Raw genomic sequence first — 19,251 nt, 5'->3', positions numbered from 1 at the left:
TGGAGTTTGCATGTTCTCCCCGGGCCTGCGTGGGTTTTCTCCGGGTACTCCGGTTTCCTCCCACATTCCAAAGACATGCATGGCAGGCTGATTGAACGCTCTAAATTGTCCCAAGGTGTGAATGTGAGCGTGGATGGTTGTTCGTCTCTGTGTGCCCTGCGATTGGCTGGCAACCGATTCAGGGTGTCCCCCGCCTACTGCCCGAAGACAGCTGGGATAGGCTCCGGCACCCCCCGCGACCCTAATGAGGATCAAGCGGTTTGGAAAATGGATGGATGGATGTACTGTATATATACACATACTGTATATTTGTATGTATATATCCATCCATCCATTTTCCGAACCGCTTGATCCTCACTAGGGTCGCGGGGGGTGCTGGAGCCTATCCCAGCCGTCTCCGGGCAGTAGGCGGGGGACACCCTGAATCAGTTGCCAGCCAATCGCAGGGCACACAGAGACGAACAACCATCCACGCCCACACTCACACCTAGGGACAATTTAGAGCATCCAATCAGCCTGCCATGCATGTTTTTTGGAATGTGGGAGGAAACCGGAGCACCCGGAGAAAACCCACGCAGGCCCGGGGAGAACATGCGAACTCCACACAGGGAGGCCGGAGCTGGAATCGAACCCGGTACCTCTGCACTGTGAAGCCGACGTGCTAACCACTGGACTACCGGGCCGCCCGTATGTGTGTGTGTGTGTGTGTGTATATATATATATATATATATATATATATATATATGTGTGTGTATTTGTATACATATGTATTTGTATATATAACACATACAGAGAGAGAGAGAGACAGATGGTGAGCAATGGTGAGTGTTTGTGCGTGTGCGTGTGCCTGTATGCTTGCTTGCATGTTTGTTGTCCTACGTGTAAATTTGTGCTGTCACAGGTGGAGGCTTGGGACCAGGACTGTTCTCCACAGTACAGTCAGATCTGCAACTATGAAATTGTCACTGCCGGCACACCATTTGCCATAGACCGCAACGGTGAGTGTATGTGTTTGTTTGCACTGGAGTGTGAGTGGGTTTGCATTTGTCTGCGTTGTACAAACGACTGCATATTTGCAGTCACTGCTGAGACTGAACGCAATAGAAACGTTGTCAAAAAATATTTGAGGGAGATGAAACTGACTGATTATTTAACTTTATGGTACTAAAATTCAATTATCGGTGTCAAACGGGCAACACATATAATTACAGGTTCTCTCATCAGAACGAGAGACTACATCAGTACGGTTGGTCGTTTGAATTTGGACAACTTTGTTTCTGATTCCATATTCTCGATTCGATTCCTGTTTCCAGTGATTCTCAAAATCTTTTTAAAAAAATGAAACAAAGATAAAAATATTGCCAAAGGAGGAGAAGTGAGTGTGTGTAATAATTCCCACTCTCTTTTGGTGCCCTTTAGGTAATATCCGAAACACGGAACGACTGAGCTATGACAGGCAGCAGAACTACAAGATTCTGGTGACAGCCTTTGACTGTGGTCAGAAGACAGCCAAGGAGCATGTGGCTGTGCATATTGATGTCAAGCCAGTCTGCAAAGCTGGATGGCAAGGTCAGAAATAGCCAAGTAACTCTTGCTTTGTTTATTATATACTGCTGGGTAGAAACCTAGGATGTCTGATCACAGTCCCCCCCCCCCCCCCCCCCAAATTGAAACTGTTGGTCTGTCCCCACACCATCCATTCATTTTACGCATTATGAGCCAATTTGAAGTGTTGAAAATAGCTTGAACAAATCGATTGAGTGTCCTGACTGTCTGAGATGTGTTGAAAAACTTGCCTCCTCCCTGCCTTGGAGCATGATATGACCTCAAGATTGAAAGTCTGGAGTTTTAAAAACAATGGAGAAAGCTCTGTTTTGTTCCAAATGAGTGGCTCAAAGGAAGGCACTGCTCAGCCACAACTTCATTTCCACCAGGTCTTAGTTAGCTCATAGTTTTATTTATTGCATCACACTTGGTTCTATTACTGTATTTGGGGAAGGTGGGAAGTCTTCGACCAGAAAAAGTGCCCCTTTCTCCTGGGAGGCCCGAGAGGAAGGACCCCAACTTCAATGTGACGTCACTCAACGATGGTGACCTCCATAGAGACACACTGTGTATGGCAAAACATCATTTGCAAAATGAGAAACATATCGTTCTCCTTTCTTTGTTTATTATGACATTGATTTTGTTATTTGACATTAGCTCACTTAATACAACGGGATTACCGACCTGCATGAAGGTAATCTGTGAAATGAATGAAATGCTGTGAAGACAAACTATGCATTTATTTATATAAATGAAGGAAATTACGAAGAAGGTTTGCCAGAGGTCAAAATGTGTTGTGACGCATCAAAACAACAAAGGATTTATTCGAGTCTGCCATCTTTGTTGTTTACGTTGGCCGGAAACACTTGGAGTTCGGAACTGGGACATTCCGAGTGGGTTAAATCCGACTTCCCCAATCTTCCTCGAATGCAGCAGAAGACTTTTGAGAAACGATTTGCGAAGACGATGTAACCACCGCCGTTCGCTTTTTTTGAAGTACGAGTACAGTGTTACCTCTTCTTACGAAATTAATTGGTTCTGGAAAATTTCTTGACTAGAAAATTTTGAGACACATTTTCCATGTAAATGCCCTCATCCGCTCCAAGCCCTCAGAAAATTTGGACATAAATGTTTTCTAAAGCATAAAAAGGCATCCAAATATATAACAAATACGTTTTACAATTAGATTATTGCATAATAAATGAGAGTTGTGCATAATGTAAAAAACAAAAAATAGAGTAACGAATAAAAATGATGGTCATCTAACTTTTAACTGCGTCCTCATTGTTTGTTTTTTTTTGCCCTCTTGAGTTCATGTTCTCTCTCAGAAGTGTTTTTTTTCCCGGCGTTTTGTAAAGAACTGATCCAAGTACGTTTGCTTTTGTTGGCTATTAACAGTCTTTTGAAAATGTCCATGGCAAACATCACTATAGTGAGCAATCGCCCAACTGGTGAACACTTTTCTGGGTGATTCACATTTACGTAAAACTATCGGAATACCTCATGGCCCGAGGGTCGAATGACGTGGATGCTGCATAGACACAGATCTATTTATCTATCTATCTACACACGTAGACACATACGGTAGAGGTCCCTCTTAGCCAATGGGATGCCAGGAAAATGCCAGGTAATAGCCAATGGCAGAGCAGGTTTAAGTATGTTGCGTTCAGGAAACTCGGAGCTGCGATTAGCAGCCCATACTGTATTTTCACCTTTCGTATTTTGACATTTCTTTCGTAACAAGAGGCAATATTTTCCTGTTGAGATGTTTCGTAAATTGAAAATTTCGTATGAAGAAGCGTTCGTATGTAGAGGTACCACTGTATTCAGCTTTTTATTTGTCATCAGATTTCATTCAATTCGCAGTTCAACGTGATGTTGCGCTGCTGTTGAGATGAAAGCAGTAGAAGGTACAATCCCAAGTTCGAGGCGCTGTGTGGTAACTCAAGCAAGATGGTTTGGGTTTGTTGTTGTTTTTGACATCTTGGGCCGACAACAACAAACTACACCTTGAAATATAAGATAATTTCGGACCGTTTTTGTGTAGGACTATTGAGAAGCCATGGAGCGTTGTGAGACGTGTGCACTTTTTCAGCACACCCTTTTGTTCGCATGAATTCACTTTCCTTTTAGAACGAATGTCTCTCTTGGAATTGAAACCCTGTGGTGGGGGGTTGAAACAAAAGCTCTCCAGAGCAAGTTGACCGGGAGCGTTTCCTTCAACGCGGAGCCTGCAATTGGAGCCAGACTCTCCGCTGCTGCCTCACCTGTCAGCACTGACAGCGTCTCACAAGTCCAACTCATGCATGAATCAAAGAGGAAGTGAGGAGGAGATCAAGCAAGAGAAGTCAGGGGAGGAAAGTGAGAACCAAAGTTAGAATAAGACAGAGAGTTGACTGTTCTTCCTGCTGTCCTCAAGCATCTGCGACCTATTCTAGTCCCTTGTTTACTGAAAGTGTAGTTTGCTCTGATATCAGCTGAAAAGGTCATCTTTTGGACGCAAGACATTATGCTTGTGGTCTGTATATTGGTCATGTGTGAATGCTCCCAGACAGCAAGGAGAGAGAAAGGAAATGGCCAAGACAGGGAATTCTCGAAATAGACTTGTGATGCGCTTTCACGCAACACTAGATTGGGAGAACTTTCGGATATGCCTTCGAGCGTCAAAGCAGCTTTCATTACACCGAGTTAACCGACTGTAAAACGTGTTCTTCTTTTTATATTGATGTGTGAACACCAATTAAGGACTAATAACCTAATGTGAAGAATGACTGGAGCAATCTTTTTATAGACGGGACTAATCAATGAAATAGGTCTGTCACATGCTGAAAACATGCAGCCCAATACATACATATAATACATAGGTCATTCCAAAGAGAGGGATTAGAAACGGAAAAGGCTCGTTCCCCACTCTAAAAGTCATCTTCACACTGAGCCGAGTGCTAAAGGATGTCAATTTAAAAAACATTGAGAATAACCAAATATGCCGCCACTTTTTTTTTTTTTTGGTCTGACAGTAATTTGGGACAGCTCAACTCACCTCATAAGAGGCAGCAGTTTGGCAGAAAGAGCAATTCTTCAAAAAAGAGGCTCGCAGCTGTTTCATGACAATTGGCAAGACAAGGCAGCCTTATTTATAGAGCGCATTGCATACACGTGTTTGACAAGTACAGCATTGAAAAGCGTTGACACACACAAGAGTTAGACATTCAAAAGGGAAGGAAAGAACTGAAAAGTAGCTTACTGAAATAAATTAAAGTACATACAGGGAAAGATAAAGATTTTGGAAATTGTATTGGAAAAAAAATTTAAAACAAAAAACGCAACATAAAATGAGTTAGAAGCTGTGTAATCAAAACAACTGCATACTTGAATTTTTACTTCAAGTTCTGAAAGCTTCATGCCAAACAGGTACAGCTTTGGTGTCACACCGTTAACGATAACCCTCCAAGCAATGGATATTTAAGCTGGGGCAAAACATGTAGACAGATAATCAAACAATACCTCCACTCATATATTGTTCTTTTTCCACATGAGATGATTTGCACCACTGAATGTTGTATCTAAGTTCATAACTCTTTAAAAGCAGCTTGCTTGCAACTGAGACAGAAAAGTGGCAAATACACAAGATATATTTAATAATGGGTGTTATCCTTTAAGGCTGGAACAAGCGGGTGGACTATGAGCCTGGCACTGGCAGCAAGCCTCTCTTTCCAAAGTTGCACTTGGAAACATGCGGAGGACCCTTGTCCGCTATCAAGGTCGTGCTGGAGCTGCAGACAAGTCACATCGGGAAGGGTTGTGACCGGGAAACCTACTCCGAGAAGTCTCTGCAAAAACTCTGCGGTGAGTGGAGACAACTGCACCAAGAAAGAAAGAGAATTGGGTCACAGCAGAAGCCGCTACTCAAATAAGAAATTAATAGGAAGAGAGATGCCTGAAACATGGAGCTGCTGCTAAGCTGTGGAGGGCCGTCGTGATGAGAGACAGCGACATTTTAATTAAAGCTAAGAAATTACATTTGATGTCTCGCTCCATTTTAGTCACATTTCCAATGTGCCTATTGTAGTTGTGGAGACCGCTTGGAATTCCATTTTATATTCTTAATGAAGTCTCATAGGACATTCCCAACTGTGACGTGTTCATGATATTGCATTCCGTTTGTCATTTCCATGTTATATATGCAAGCCAGGTTTTCCAAAGACAGCTGTAGCTTCAGCAAAACAAAGGGAGTATATTTCTTGCATGTCCATTTATATTTGCGGTCCACTCTTCTGTATTTCTGTGGAAGCTATGCCCAGCTACTTTGTGTATTATTTGCGCCATCCCAAACGGCCAAAGATGCCACAAAACGTGACCAAAGCCCCGTCTAAAGAGCAGTTGGTGTCAAGAAAGTCTGTGGAAGTGGGACAGCTCAACCAAGACTTGCTGGTCCAGGAAAGCGTACAGTAGTACCTCTACTTAGGAAATTAATTGGTTCTGGAAGAAATTTCTTAACTCAAAAATTTTGTAAGTAAAGACGTGTTTCCCATGTAACTGCCCTAATCCGTTCCAAGCCCCCCCTCCCCCCCAAATTCAGACATAAATATTTTACAAAGCATAAAAATGTATCAAAATATGTAACAAATACACGTTACAATTAGATTATTCCACAATAAATGAGAGTTGTGCATAATATAAAAAACAAAAAATAGAGTAAAGAATAAAAATGATTATTTAACTTTTAACTGCGTCCTCATCGTTTTTTTGCCCTCTTTAGTTCATGTTTTCTCTCAGAAGTGGTTTTTGTCTGGCGTTTTGTAAAGAACTAATTTATTTAACAATCCTTCGAAAATGTCCAAGGTAAACATCAGCATAGTGAGCTATCGCCCAACCGGTGAACACTTTTTCTGGCGGATTCACATTTGCGTAAAGCTATTGGAACACCTCATGGCCCGAGGGGCAAATGACAAGGATGCTGCATAGACACAGATCTATCTATCTCCACACATAAACACATACGGTAGAAGTCCCTCTTAGCTAATGGGATGACAGGATGATGCTCGGTAATAGCCAATGGCAGAGCAGCTATAAGTATGTTGCGTTCAGGGAACTCGGAGCTGTGAGTAGCAGCCCACGCTGTAGTTTTACCTTTATCTTGAAATTTCTTTCGGAACAAGAGGCAATATTTTCAACAAGAGGCGTTTCGTAATTTGATAATTTCAAATGAAGACACGTTCATAAGTAGAGGGACCAGTGTACGAGGAAAAATCTTAGCAAGGAAAGAGCAGGACACGGAGGTGAAGGGGACTTGAACGCAAGGCAACATTATCGTAGATGTGGGAAAAGACCAAACAAGAGGCACTGTTGCAAACCCGAATGGGACAAGCCGAAAGGAAATGATGTCACGTCACTTTGACCTGTTGGCATTTTATCTAAGCTGCAATGTAATGTAATTTTTTTTTCATACAACATGCTTCGCAAACATGATCAGTGCAAGCAACATTTGGAATGCAACGCTGCGATGAGAGTGTTTCTGCTCCGCACATTAGGTACGTAGTTTTGAACTTGTCCTTGCAGGAGCGGCATCGGGCAGTACAGACCTTCTTCCCGCCCCGAGTCCATCCACCAACTGGACAGCGTCTCTGGTGACCGACAGTGGCCGTGACAGCGACCTCATCTACCGATTTGACGGACAACAGGCAGCCAATGTTCCCGATCATGTGGTGCCCCAAAACCTGACGGATCAGTTCACCATTGCGACATGGATGAAACATGGCCCGCGTCCGGGACTCCGAGCTGAGAAGGAAACTTTATTGTGCAACTCTGACAAAACTGGTGAGGAGACACTTTCACTTTTGCTTGCTTCTAATTTCACTGACAGCCTGAAATACTTGATTCTTTTTTTTTCCAAGTCAATGTGATCATCAACGTATCGTTATGTGCATTGTACGTAACGCACACTAGCTTTTGTTATACAATAGCAACATTGACCTTATATTACGTGTTGGCATGGTAATGTAACGAGTCATTTTCTCCCAGAACTGGACTGACGTGTGAAGGATAAAGACACCTCGGTGTGCTACCGCAAACCAATTCCAGATAGGCGGCAGAAAATAGATAACATCTTACGCTGATTTGAATGTTGTCACCGTGCATGGAGCCGATATTTGATGTGAACCCAACCAACAACTTTGACTCACCGAGCCCAGCTGGAAATGAGATAGCCTTATTCGCCACATTGTACAGAAATGTTGACATCTCAATATGTGACGCTTGCTGTGATTGATATTTCCCCCAAATATGGCTGTATTCATATTTGAACTGCACGTAATCACGGTGGAAATGACTTCAGGGGTTTAAATGACGAATGTGCCAAGGCCTCCGTTTCACACAGCTGGAAATATCTATTGGGACGCACTGAAAAAAAACCATCGGTGTCTGCTTGTGCAACCACATACTGGATTTGTTGTTGGTTTTGCAGAAATGAACCGCCACCATTATTCTCTGTACATTCACAACTGCCGGCTGGTCTTCCTGCTTAGAAGAGATTTCAGCCAGCTAGACACTTTCAGACCTGCTGAATTCCACTGGAAGCTGGAGCAGGTAAGGAAGTGTGACTGTGTGCGTGGCGAGCGAGGATGGTGTCAGGGTGATTTTGCAGAGTGAGTGAAAAGCTATCCATTTTTCGCTGTCCTAAAGGGAGAGCTTGCCTCTTCTCATTAGCGCAGGCCGTCACCTGCCCACCTTTCTTCACGCCATCTTCTCAATGAAGAATCGAGAGGGGAGAAAACAGTGCCACTTTGTTCACTAAGAGTCCCCCGCATTAGTTGCATTGAAAAAAACTGTCTCGTCATGGAGAATCACTGGGCCAGCAGCACCGCGTACGTTAAGACGGCTATTTTTCAGTATTATTTTGCATTTTGATGGTTTTTCCACCCGTGTTTCGGATTCAATGTCAAATTGTAACGTCACATCGATGCAATCCGAACATTATTTTCCATGAGCCTGACAAACAAATGTGCATGCAAATCCTTTTTTAAATGTATTTATTTATTTAGTTATTTATTGTTGCCATGACTTGCAAGCAAAGATTTGGAATACGAGCTTTAGATGGTGGCAGCCAACTCTGCTCATTTCACAGCAAGCAGCACTTTGGCAAATAGTGAACAATCCTTCAAAAAAAAGGCTTCAAAATGTTTATTACTGCCTGCCAGTGGAAGGTGACTGCCAAACTCATCATCTAACAAAGAAAATTGCCCATTTAAAACAGCCACATCTCTTTGCCAAAAAGGAAAGTCCGCTAGCTTAATGCTAACAATGCAAATGCTAATGTCACAGACAGGCTAACAAATAGAACTTTTTTTTCCCCCGTTTGTATTTTTTTTTATCCTGCCACTTCCTGTCTCCGCAACTTGTCCAGCTCGACTGTGAGGCTCCAATTAGGAAAGTTCCTTACAGCTCATCTATTCAGAAGACCATCACTGAATGCAAATTCGTGGTATAAAACTGGTGCTCAAAAAATTGCACACCTAGCAGTGCAGCCGAATAACACTGAATTTCACCATCATGAAAAAATTACTTGCAGACTCCTCGTTGCACACCAAGCGATTGAGTACTGCACATCTACCGACTTGACGTAACAGACAAACTGGCTCCATATATTAACCACAAAAATACGGTGCGATTGTCAATCAAAGCTGATTTCCACAAAGGAGAGTAAAACAGGTGAAAGTAAAGGAGAAAATTTCGAGTTTCTTTTTTAAGGCTGTAAACAATGATTACAACATTAGCTGACTGTGCCTGTGAATTTTGACAACAGAGGCTCTCCATGCTTTGCTTTGTAGCCACAGGAACAAATGAAATGATCAATATTATGGGATATTATTGCATTTATGGGCAGGGTGAAAGCTTATGTGCATTTTTGATTGGCTTTTACTTTTGATAGTGTTCAATAATGTTCACCGATTATTCAAATTTTGAATCACTTCAAAATGAGTAGCAGGCAGTGAGTCGCTCATAAAAACTAGTTGGCGAAACCTGCACAGTGTGCCACAGTTCAGTTGGTTTTGGCCGCACATCTTCATCTAGCACCGTGAAGTAGCCCATTGTTTGTTTGTTTTGTTTTTTTTCACTTTTCTTCGGAATTTGTTGAGTCATCTTGAAACATGCCCTCCCTTCCCCCTCCATGGGATAACAAATGACGGTCTGTTGTCGTGTCATCCTCTGCCAGCCAGAAATTGGTACAATATGGCATTACATTTTTTTTCCACCTTTTCACTCTATCAAAAAGTTATTCTGGTCTATTTCTGTATTGTTTGTCACCCTGCCCTGCTCCCTCTCTGTCTCAGTCCGTAGACTCCCTACAGACGCATCTTTCAGAATCAGTGAGGTGAATTATGTTTGTTCCAGTCTTTTAATGAAAGTAAACACATTTTCTCTTGACCGAGTTTGTTTAGACTGCGTCAACGTCATTTCCTCTGATCTGCTGTGTTATGTTTTATTACCCGAATCTTCCTTTCTCTGTTTTTTTTTCTGTGTCTCTGATACAAAAAGGCAAATGTCACACTGCAGTTATTTTAGTCTTGGAGATCTACACAATTATGCTTTATCGGGCTCCTTGGAAGACAAAGTGTCGTTGCGAAGATCCTATAAGAAGTTATTTAAAAGGATCCTGAAAAAGTGCCAGGCTCAGCCACTTGCCTTTAAAGTCCCTGTAACAATGGAAATAAAAATGTCTTCTAAATTTGACACATCCCCCAAGAGCATTGTAATTAACCATGGCTTAAATTTCTAAGTCTATAAAATGAGGTGAAAAATTCAGCATTGTCGAAGCAATGTCCCGCTCAACTGTCACTCAAATAGGTTTACACCAGGGGTCCCCAACCCTTTTTGCCCCACGGACCGGTTTAATGTCAGACAATGCGTCTGCGTCACGAGTGACATACTGTAGACAGATGTAACAGAGAATCCGGTAATTTTTCAAAATAAAACACCAAAATGAATCAAACGGAAGTAATGTTAAGTTATTCATTCTTTCTGTTCGGCCCGATACCAAATGACCCAAGGACCGGCACTGGTCCGCGGCCCGGGGGGTTGGGGACCACTGGTTTACCCATTAATCATCTTTCTTTGGCCGACACACCCTCATATTTCTCAGTCGTGAAAATATATCCACTTCAAGCCTCCGGTGGCTGCAATATATCCTACCAAGTCATCGTGTGCTATCCACCAGTTAGCTTGTGGGCTAACGGGGGATTCGTCTAATACGTCGCCACCTCTCTTGTTGTTGTGTCAGTTTGTGGGTCCACATAATAGAGACACTTAAGGAAGGGAAAGGTAATCGTTTAATAAACATGGCAGCACACAAGCACACATTCTTCAGCCTGTGGCTCACAGTACATGAAAGCCATTGAGCACGTTTCTCGCTAGTTGTATACAGACAATGCTGAATGTTGCAGCATATCACAGTAGCCTAAAAAAAAACAAAATAGGGAATGTAAATACCAGTGTTGTGTCCAAGGACCGGCAACCCGAGGCCAAGGCCAAGGCCAAGGACTTGGAAAATTTTCCGGGGCCAAGTCCAAGGACCAAGGACTTGCCTCCGAGGCCAAGGCCAAGGACCAAGGACTGATTTTGAAGCTGAGGCCTAGCCGAGGACATGTATAAAACAATGCTATCGTACCACTTGGCAGGTCTTCATGATTTGCAACACCCCTCCATCATAACCCCTTGCACTCCCTAACGCTTGAATGAAGTGTTTTTATTCAAAGAGTAGAACAGTCAGGGTACGTGTTATTTATACTGAGAAAAAAAATAAAATCATATGGTATACAGTACATTTATGAATGAATGTTTTAGTGCAGTAGTTTCTTAATATGAAGTAAATCAACACTCAACAGGCATGACATGGCACGGAACACAAGTTGAGAAATGACTTTGCATAGAAGTCAATCACTGAGTGCAGAAAAAGCGGTAATCTCTGCAGTGATCATTTTACAGTTTACCGGCAGCGAGTCCCAGGGACTCGCTGATCAGAAAAGTATGAGTGCCATTATGGATTGAGAGAGTCCCAAATTTCGAATTCTGAAAGGGTCTACTTATTCAATTGCATATGATAATAACACAAACAACAACATATACATACAATGATAAACAAATGCTGCAAAATTTTAAATTATTCAGGAGCAGGCCTGAGGATTTCGGAAATTCACGGTAACCGTTTTTCGGTTCCGTCGGATTACCCAATGGGAAACCAGGGGAACTAATTTTGGGTTCCGTAAACGTTCATCATGGGAACCCATTTTTCTATTTTGACTGATATTCATAATCAAGAATTGCGAAACTCAAAAGTATAATGTTTCAAGGGTCAATGTTTGAAAACGATGCATTAACAATGAACATTACATCAGCAGCTGTGTACTCCAGGTTTATTCCAAAAAATAAATGGATCAAAAACTGGTGTACTCATGTGGCATCATCAGAGTATTTTTTCCAACCTCACACTGCAAAGATTAATTGACTGGTAATCATTAATACAGGTAAGTATTGATGTGGCTTGACATCCTCTTCCCAAGACGATGCATGTGTAATCTACGATCAATATGACGAAAGAATTGAACACACGTCATCATTCGTTCTACCAACAGTTAACATTAGCATTACTACACCTTGTGACGAATGTTTTATTCATAAAGTTACCACGCTACAACCAGTAAATTATAGAATAACCATAGAATAACGTCATCTGTTGTGTCCCCCCCCCCCCCCCACTGAAAACAAAACAAAACGAAAGTAAATGAGAAGAAACACACTCACACCACATCACAAACACACATACAGGCGCAGTGAAATGGCGTTGATCACACAGTCAACTCGTGTGCGGTGACTTTTATAGTTCAACTATTTTTCATACCGTGAAAATGACGCCACGGAAACGACACACTACCGGTAACGATTGTTACTGTGAAATCCTCAGGCTTGCCGTAGTTTTTTTGTTTGTTTGTTTGTTTTGACTTAAAAATTTCCTTGCGTCCAAAAAACGCACATTGTTCGGAACTGTGCGTCCCGTGGGAAAATTATGCGTCTAGGACGTGGGACGAGATGGCTGAATCTCTAACCATTCTATGAGTACGACTATTATTACCACTACCACTAATACTACATTAATTAATTTAATACCTTCAACTTCACAATAATAATAATAAATAATTAAATCAACCTTGATTTAAAACTATGTGTTATCAATATTCATTATTCCAAACATGAGAAAGCATTCAGCAAACATAACTGGAATCAAGCAAAAGGACTCCAAATCCCAACGGCCAAACCCGGAAGTGAAGTGCCGACATTATTGTCTCCAGCTGTAACGCAAATTACTTGTGTAAGTTGAGGGGTTCGTAGGTTTTAGATGGATTGCTCTACGTTTAGAATGGGCAAAAAGGAGAGGACAACTTCGTTTGAACACAGCTCTTTCTTTCTTTTTTTTTTTTTTCCAACGGCTGCCTCCTAACTCTCGAACGAACACTCCCCCTTCCGGTAACGACCCACCTTCCTGCTTTTCTTCCCCAATCACATGTAAGCAACATAAGAATATTTTAGGAGGTATTAAACAGAGTATAATTAAGGTAACTAACATAAAAGAATATAATGCTTACATATAAAATGATAATAATTAACAATTTAACAAAAGCTTACACTTGGTTCAAACAAACATTCTAGTGCGATCGCACAAACGCGACGACTGTGCAAAAATAACTCAATAAAAGACACCACTGTTACAGAAAGGCTTTACACGCTATTTAAACTGCCGATCGCGAACGCAACAAACCGTGATTGAAACTAACTGTGATGCCGCTCTTTACACCTTGCGCTGACTGTCACCTGTCAGTGGCAGACCCGCCTCTCTTAAAGCGCCAGAGTGAATCCATCAATATGGGTTTCCTTGGATGGAATTTATTCGATTCCTTCGTGATTTCTACGGTCCTTATCAAAGGGATTCGAGGCTCTAATCCCTCATTGTGTCCGAGGACCGGCAATCCGAGGCCAAGGCCAAGGCCAAGGACTTGACTCCCGAGGCCAGGACCAAGGACTTGACTCCGAGGCCAAGGCCAAGGACCGAGGACCGCCCCTCGGTCCTCGAGCCGGTCCTCGAGGCCAAGGACTAGCTCGAGGAACACATCTCTGGTAAATACATACAATATAGAGCCCTTTGTCGCGCTCTCGCTCGTTAATGCTTGTGCCGAACAAAAACCTCTCACTCGAAACCCCAAAAAACTCACATAAGCTAAAAATTCTCACACATTAAAAAAAAGTCTTTCATGTGCCGATACAAAAAAGCCTTTCAAAACTAATTAATCTCACTCACTCTCTCACAAACAAGCATTTGATGAACACTCAAAAACATGTGCGAGCGCACACACACACACAAAACATGCTTGAAAACTTCACTCCCACGAAACAGCACCCCGCCACAGACACACACACACACACACACACTCACCGAACCAAAATAGCTACTCTTAGTAAAGCAAAGAAATCATCTCACACACAGAAAAAAAAATCTTTTTATCTTTTATTTTACCGTGTGATCTTTTTTTTCCTTCTTTTTCCTTCTTTTTTTTTTTTTTGCAACAGACAGAGGGAGGGTCCAATTGCATGCAAGAGGCGTTTGGATTTTGTAGATGGCTTCTTTTTACCCTTTTGTGCTATTGTTCACGCAAGAACTAACACTCTCACAGACATAAATGTTCTCCCACAGTTCTGTTTTAGTGTGAAGGTCTTTTGGTGTGTGCGAGGTCTTTGGGATGGATGAATGAGCAATAAAGGCTTCGTGAGCACCTTGTAATAAATAAGATGCAGGGTATTTTTTTTGCCTCGCCTCAGCTACAACTCGTCTTGCATTAATTGAGTGCACCAAAATAGCCATGCATTTTGGCACACTTTTTACTTTTGTTTTTTTAAGATGCAGATGAATGCGGGTTGGGTTGAAAGGCGTCTCTTCTCAAATAAATCAAATGTAAACAATTCTGAATCAACTCGTACATTTCATTACCGTATTTTCCGCACTAAAAGACGCACTGGATTATAAGGCGCACCTTCAATGAATGGCTATTTTGTAATTTTTTTTCATACATTGGACGCTTCACATTATAAGGCGCAATCTACAATGCCTCCACTAGATGGTGCTACGCTCCTTCCATTCAACTCGAGAGGCGTCCGTTCAACTTGAGACACGTTCATGACCGCCTCTGAAAAATGTAAATGAACTATTGCTGTACTTAAATGAAACTATGAAAATTGAAAATAATGCATCAAAACAGAAAATCAAGCGAGGAAATCACAAAATAAATTCTATATCCCCCCTACAGAATTTATTTTGTGATTTCCTCGCTTGATTTTCTTTGTGGTTTCATTGAAGTAATAATTAATTTACGTTTTTCGGAGGCGGCCATGAACACCTCTTGAGTGGAACGGAAGAAGGCACGGAGACGTACAAAGACGTACAGTACCTGTATTTGTTGAGACTGTGAAAACCATTAATAAAGTCTGCGTTTAAAAAAAAAAAAGAATAAAACCACAACCACAGCTCTCCTTTTTTCAACAAATACAGGTGAGTCTTTGTCCGTCTCTGTGCCTTCTCTTATTCTATTCAACTCGAGAGGCGTTCATGAACGCCTCCGAAAAAGGCATTGGCATTTCCTTGATCATAGCGCCTCGACTACTACGATCAGATGTCAGTAGTACAATACAATACATGCTGATTTATATAGCGCGTTCACAACAGCTGCAGCTGTAACAAAGCGCTTAACAAAACAGTTAACATAAAGTAAAATAATAACCTCAACTGGTTGCAGGTGAGCTGGAGTAGTTATTTATTCCTTTGTTGTGTATTCACGAATGATGAAATCACAATATAAATTCTATAGGGGTGGCTATAGAATTTATTTTGTGACATCATCGCTTGCTTTTCAGTTTTGATGTACAGTATTACTTTCAATTTTCGTAGTTTCATTGAAGTAATCATTAGTTTACGTTTTTCGGAGGCGGTCTTGAACGCCTCTCGAGTCGAACGGAAGAAGGCAGTAGACAGACAAAGACGTACCTGTATTTGTTGAGACTGTTTTAAAAAATGAACACCACAGCTCTCCTGTTTTGGGAGCTGCAACAAAAACGTATTTAATAAAGCAGCGACACAGTTCACTGAACCAACAGCAAGTTATAACATTGGAAGGATGTCTCCTGGAAGGAGCCATCTTGGAGTCTATGTATTACCGCAATGACCAAACAAAAGACGCACCGCATTTTAAGGCGCTCAGTGAGCTTTTAAGAAAATGGAAGACTTTTTGGTGCACCCTATAGTGCGGAAAATACGGTAATTACATTTTAAATAACATAACAGTGGCCGAACAAAAAAATGGAACACCTCCCAAGTGGACACATCACAAAGCACACTTTGGTGTGAGTAAAATGCGTGAAACTAAATATTTAGGAGGCATGACGCATCACGTTCCACGTTTCCAGACGGCGGCAACGTGACGTGATTTGAGAATGAGTGCTTTCGTGCGTCTTGTCGTCTTGTCCAGTCTCGCTGGAAACTGGTAAATCAAACAGTGCTCTTTGGATCTGAGCTAACCTCATAAAAAAATGATGTGTGCCCTGAAGCAATGCAGGTAAGGTCAAAGAAAAGTGAACAGTTTCTTCTTGAATTTTTTTTTTTTTTAAAAAGCTGCAAAACACTCCTTCAAAGCAAAACAAGTTGTAGTCTCATGTGCAAAAACCGCTTTTTGTCCAATATAATTATTGAATAAGGTGTTGAATATTCATACAAAAATATCTGAAAAGCAAAACTCAGCTGACATAATTCATCCACACCTGTGGTTTATACAGAAAAACAGTGATCGCAGAAAATCATATTCAAGCCATTCCATTTTGCGCCTTACAGCATGAAGCATAAACCAAAATCTCGCAATTAGGCTAATGTGATTATTATGGGCCAGCAAATGGTGCCGTACCTCATTCAACATTCAATAACTGCCTTAAGTCATCGAACAGTGGTCCAATCATTTTAAAAATCTTTGAGGTGACCTGCAACACAGATGAGGTAACATTCGAAAACACAAATTAAAAATCGACTCCGTTTCATTGATTACAGTTTCAAACTGGCATTTTTTAAATACATACATGGAGTCAATCAGTAAACCACAGCAATACTGTATTAGTTGTTCTTCTCAGAGGGTAAAAAGAAAATACCCCTGCTTTATCTTTTATTTAAATATTTGTTGCTGAAAGGGTTACAACATCGCAACCCCAATGCTATTCGTGTCTTATTATCATCATCACATGACCAAAATCCAGAATACAGGTGACCTTCGAAAGGTGACCCAGTGGCATCAGTTTCATTCGACAGCATAAAAGGTCATCGTCCGTGGCTGGCTGAAAATCGCTGGATTTTACAACTTAATTTTTATTCCACAAAGACAATAGTAATAATAATAATAATAATAATACATTTTATTTATAAGCGCCTTTCAAGACACCCAAGGACACTTTACAATCAGGAACAATATGAATACTGCATTTAGACTTGTGGGGGCACATAGAATACTTTGTGGCGAGGAAAAAAAAATACTTCTACTTGAGTTTGTTTAAAATGTGTGTGAGGGAGAGGGATAAGAATGGGGGGGGGGGGGGAAGCCAATGTGTATCGTGTATTTTCACCTACTGGTTTTTACTGTACAGTAGATTGAAGAAAAAACAAATTGATGAAGTATTTTTGTTCCTAGAGTAGCGAATGAATGAACTGCATGCCGTTGACCCGGTGTTGCTTTGGGAGCCCGAACCATTCCCAATGGCTAGATTAGTAGTACAGTCGAGAGCCGCAACGCAGCTAACTGCGTTACAAGGACAAGGCCGGTGGGATTTGTGAGGGAATGTTGGCGTGGCGAGAGAGGGAGGAGGTGACGACTGCATGTCAGAGCGGGCCGTTCGCTCCCCCCTCATTCCTCTTGCACTTAGGAAGGGCACTCAATGGCTTCCGCTACAACTCCATTTAGCTGTATTGATTTTTCAATTGTCACCCTCGAGAGGAGAGGCTGAGAGCCATGAACGAAAGTTGGCAGAGGGCGGGAAACAGGCCTCCCGTTTGCCAAACGGGTTGAAGGCAGTGAAGGAATGTGGCTTCTGATGGAAATCTTGAAGCAACCATGGCAGCACAAACTTATTTTCTTCTCCTTGACTGCTCATGATAATGGATATCAAAGTCAGGCACTTTGGCCAAATACAAATCCAGATTCAATCTTTAGTCCTTTTCGCTTGAAGGGAATAATACAAAAACAAAAGAAGAGATGAAAAAAGAATGGTCTGTCTTTTTTTTTTTCTTCAAATCCTCGAAGTTTGACTTCAGCAAATTTGCCAAACGAGAGATCCTTGGACAGAAGATGGAAACTAACCCAGGCTTGCGGATGTCTGCTGTACGGAGCCTCAGACGTGACCCTGGGATGGAAAAAAAATCAGTTGTAGCCAAAATATAGATCGTGCTTAAGCATAAAATTCCAATTTGTGGCCATGGAGGAGGTATCATGCAAAATACAAATGAATCATTAGCATTCCTGGACAGTCGAGTCAGGAAATGGATAGTTAATATAACGCCAGAGCATAGACGGGCTAATGAAAATTAGCATCGTTGTTGCGGTAATTGGAAACCCTCATACTCCTTTCGCACACAGAACAGCAACGCATACACAGCATATGACAATATTAGACATAGGCGGACCATATATTGTCTGCACTGCGGGTGGCAAAGCTTATTACACGGAAGGGGCATCCTCCTCTTCTTCATCTAAATCAGGGGTCTCAACTTGGAGGGATGCTGGAGCTAGGGGCTGGGTGAGGCTGGGCCGCATCAGGTTTCCCCCCCAAAATGCATTTATTTTAAAAAAAAATAGAGAGAGTGAGATTTTTTTTTTCTTCAATGCTTTTGCTTCTGCGATACCCCACACTTTTTCAGTGCTTTCGTTCTGGTTGTCCACAAGAAAAGCTCTGATAAAACATTCCACTGTTCTCAAATATCTTTCTACACAAGATGGAAAAAAACCCACCAAAAAAAACGTAATTTTCGCTCATACCAGATCGGCTCAGGATCCTGAGCCTGCGTAGGACGTCATGCATGGCACAGTGATTGGTTGAAGGTCAGGAACCATGGAAACACGAAGTGTTTGTGGTGGTCGTTTAATATTAAATTAAATACATTTTAAAAAATTCATATAATTTGAAAAGTTTGGCTAGTGGCTAGCATGAAGCGGGTGCTAACATAGACACATACACATAAAACTTTGCTTGTGTGTACGTAATAGTGCTAGCTCCATGTTAGCATCTTAGCACTCACTTTCCCCATTCTTGCGTGTGTTTAATATCACATAAAACTTTGCTTGCGTGTACGTAATAGTGCTAGCTCCATGTTAGCATCTTAGCACTCATTTTCCCCATTCTTGCGTGTGTTTGATATCAGATCTGGTGCTTCGGAGCACCCAGCTCCAGTGACAGCCACACTGGCGTGTTGTTTATCTGCTTAAATGTGTATTCAGCATTAGCGAAGGCAGCAGTGGCAATTTGTTTACATCTGTGGTTTACACGTGTATTCAACCTGAAGCTGGGCACCGTGGGCACGGTCACATTGCTGCTATAGTCCGGGTGTGCCAAAGCTGTCGGCCCATGAACGAGACAGAC

At 41.8% G+C, this 19,251-nt stretch overlaps 1 protein-coding gene across 1 annotated transcript in view; it reads left to right on the top strand.

Moving 5' to 3' along the window:
• The window catches only part of clstn2a (calsyntenin 2a), a 130,685-nt gene that overhangs the window by 92,566 nt on the left and 18,868 nt on the right, over positions 1-19,251 (top strand). The window contains exons 5-9 of the mRNA XM_086129026.1: positions 902-998; positions 1,420-1,569; positions 5,206-5,391; positions 7,105-7,362; positions 8,009-8,130. Coding sequence (XP_085985152.1) covers positions 902-998; positions 1,420-1,569; positions 5,206-5,391; positions 7,105-7,362; positions 8,009-8,130 — 813 coding nt within the window. The remainder of the gene's footprint in view (positions 1-901; positions 999-1,419; positions 1,570-5,205; positions 5,392-7,104; positions 7,363-8,008; positions 8,131-19,251) is intronic.

The sequence above is a fragment of the Hippocampus guttulatus genome, chromosome 14 (genome assembly GCF_054856545.1).
Source record: "Hippocampus guttulatus isolate MCC_2025c chromosome 14, RoL_Hgut_1.0, whole genome shotgun sequence".
Taxonomy (NCBI): domain Eukaryota; kingdom Metazoa; phylum Chordata; class Actinopteri; order Syngnathiformes; family Syngnathidae; genus Hippocampus; species Hippocampus guttulatus.
The sequence above is the reverse complement of the archived record's forward strand: the minus strand, read 5'-3'. Positions and strand labels throughout refer to the sequence as shown.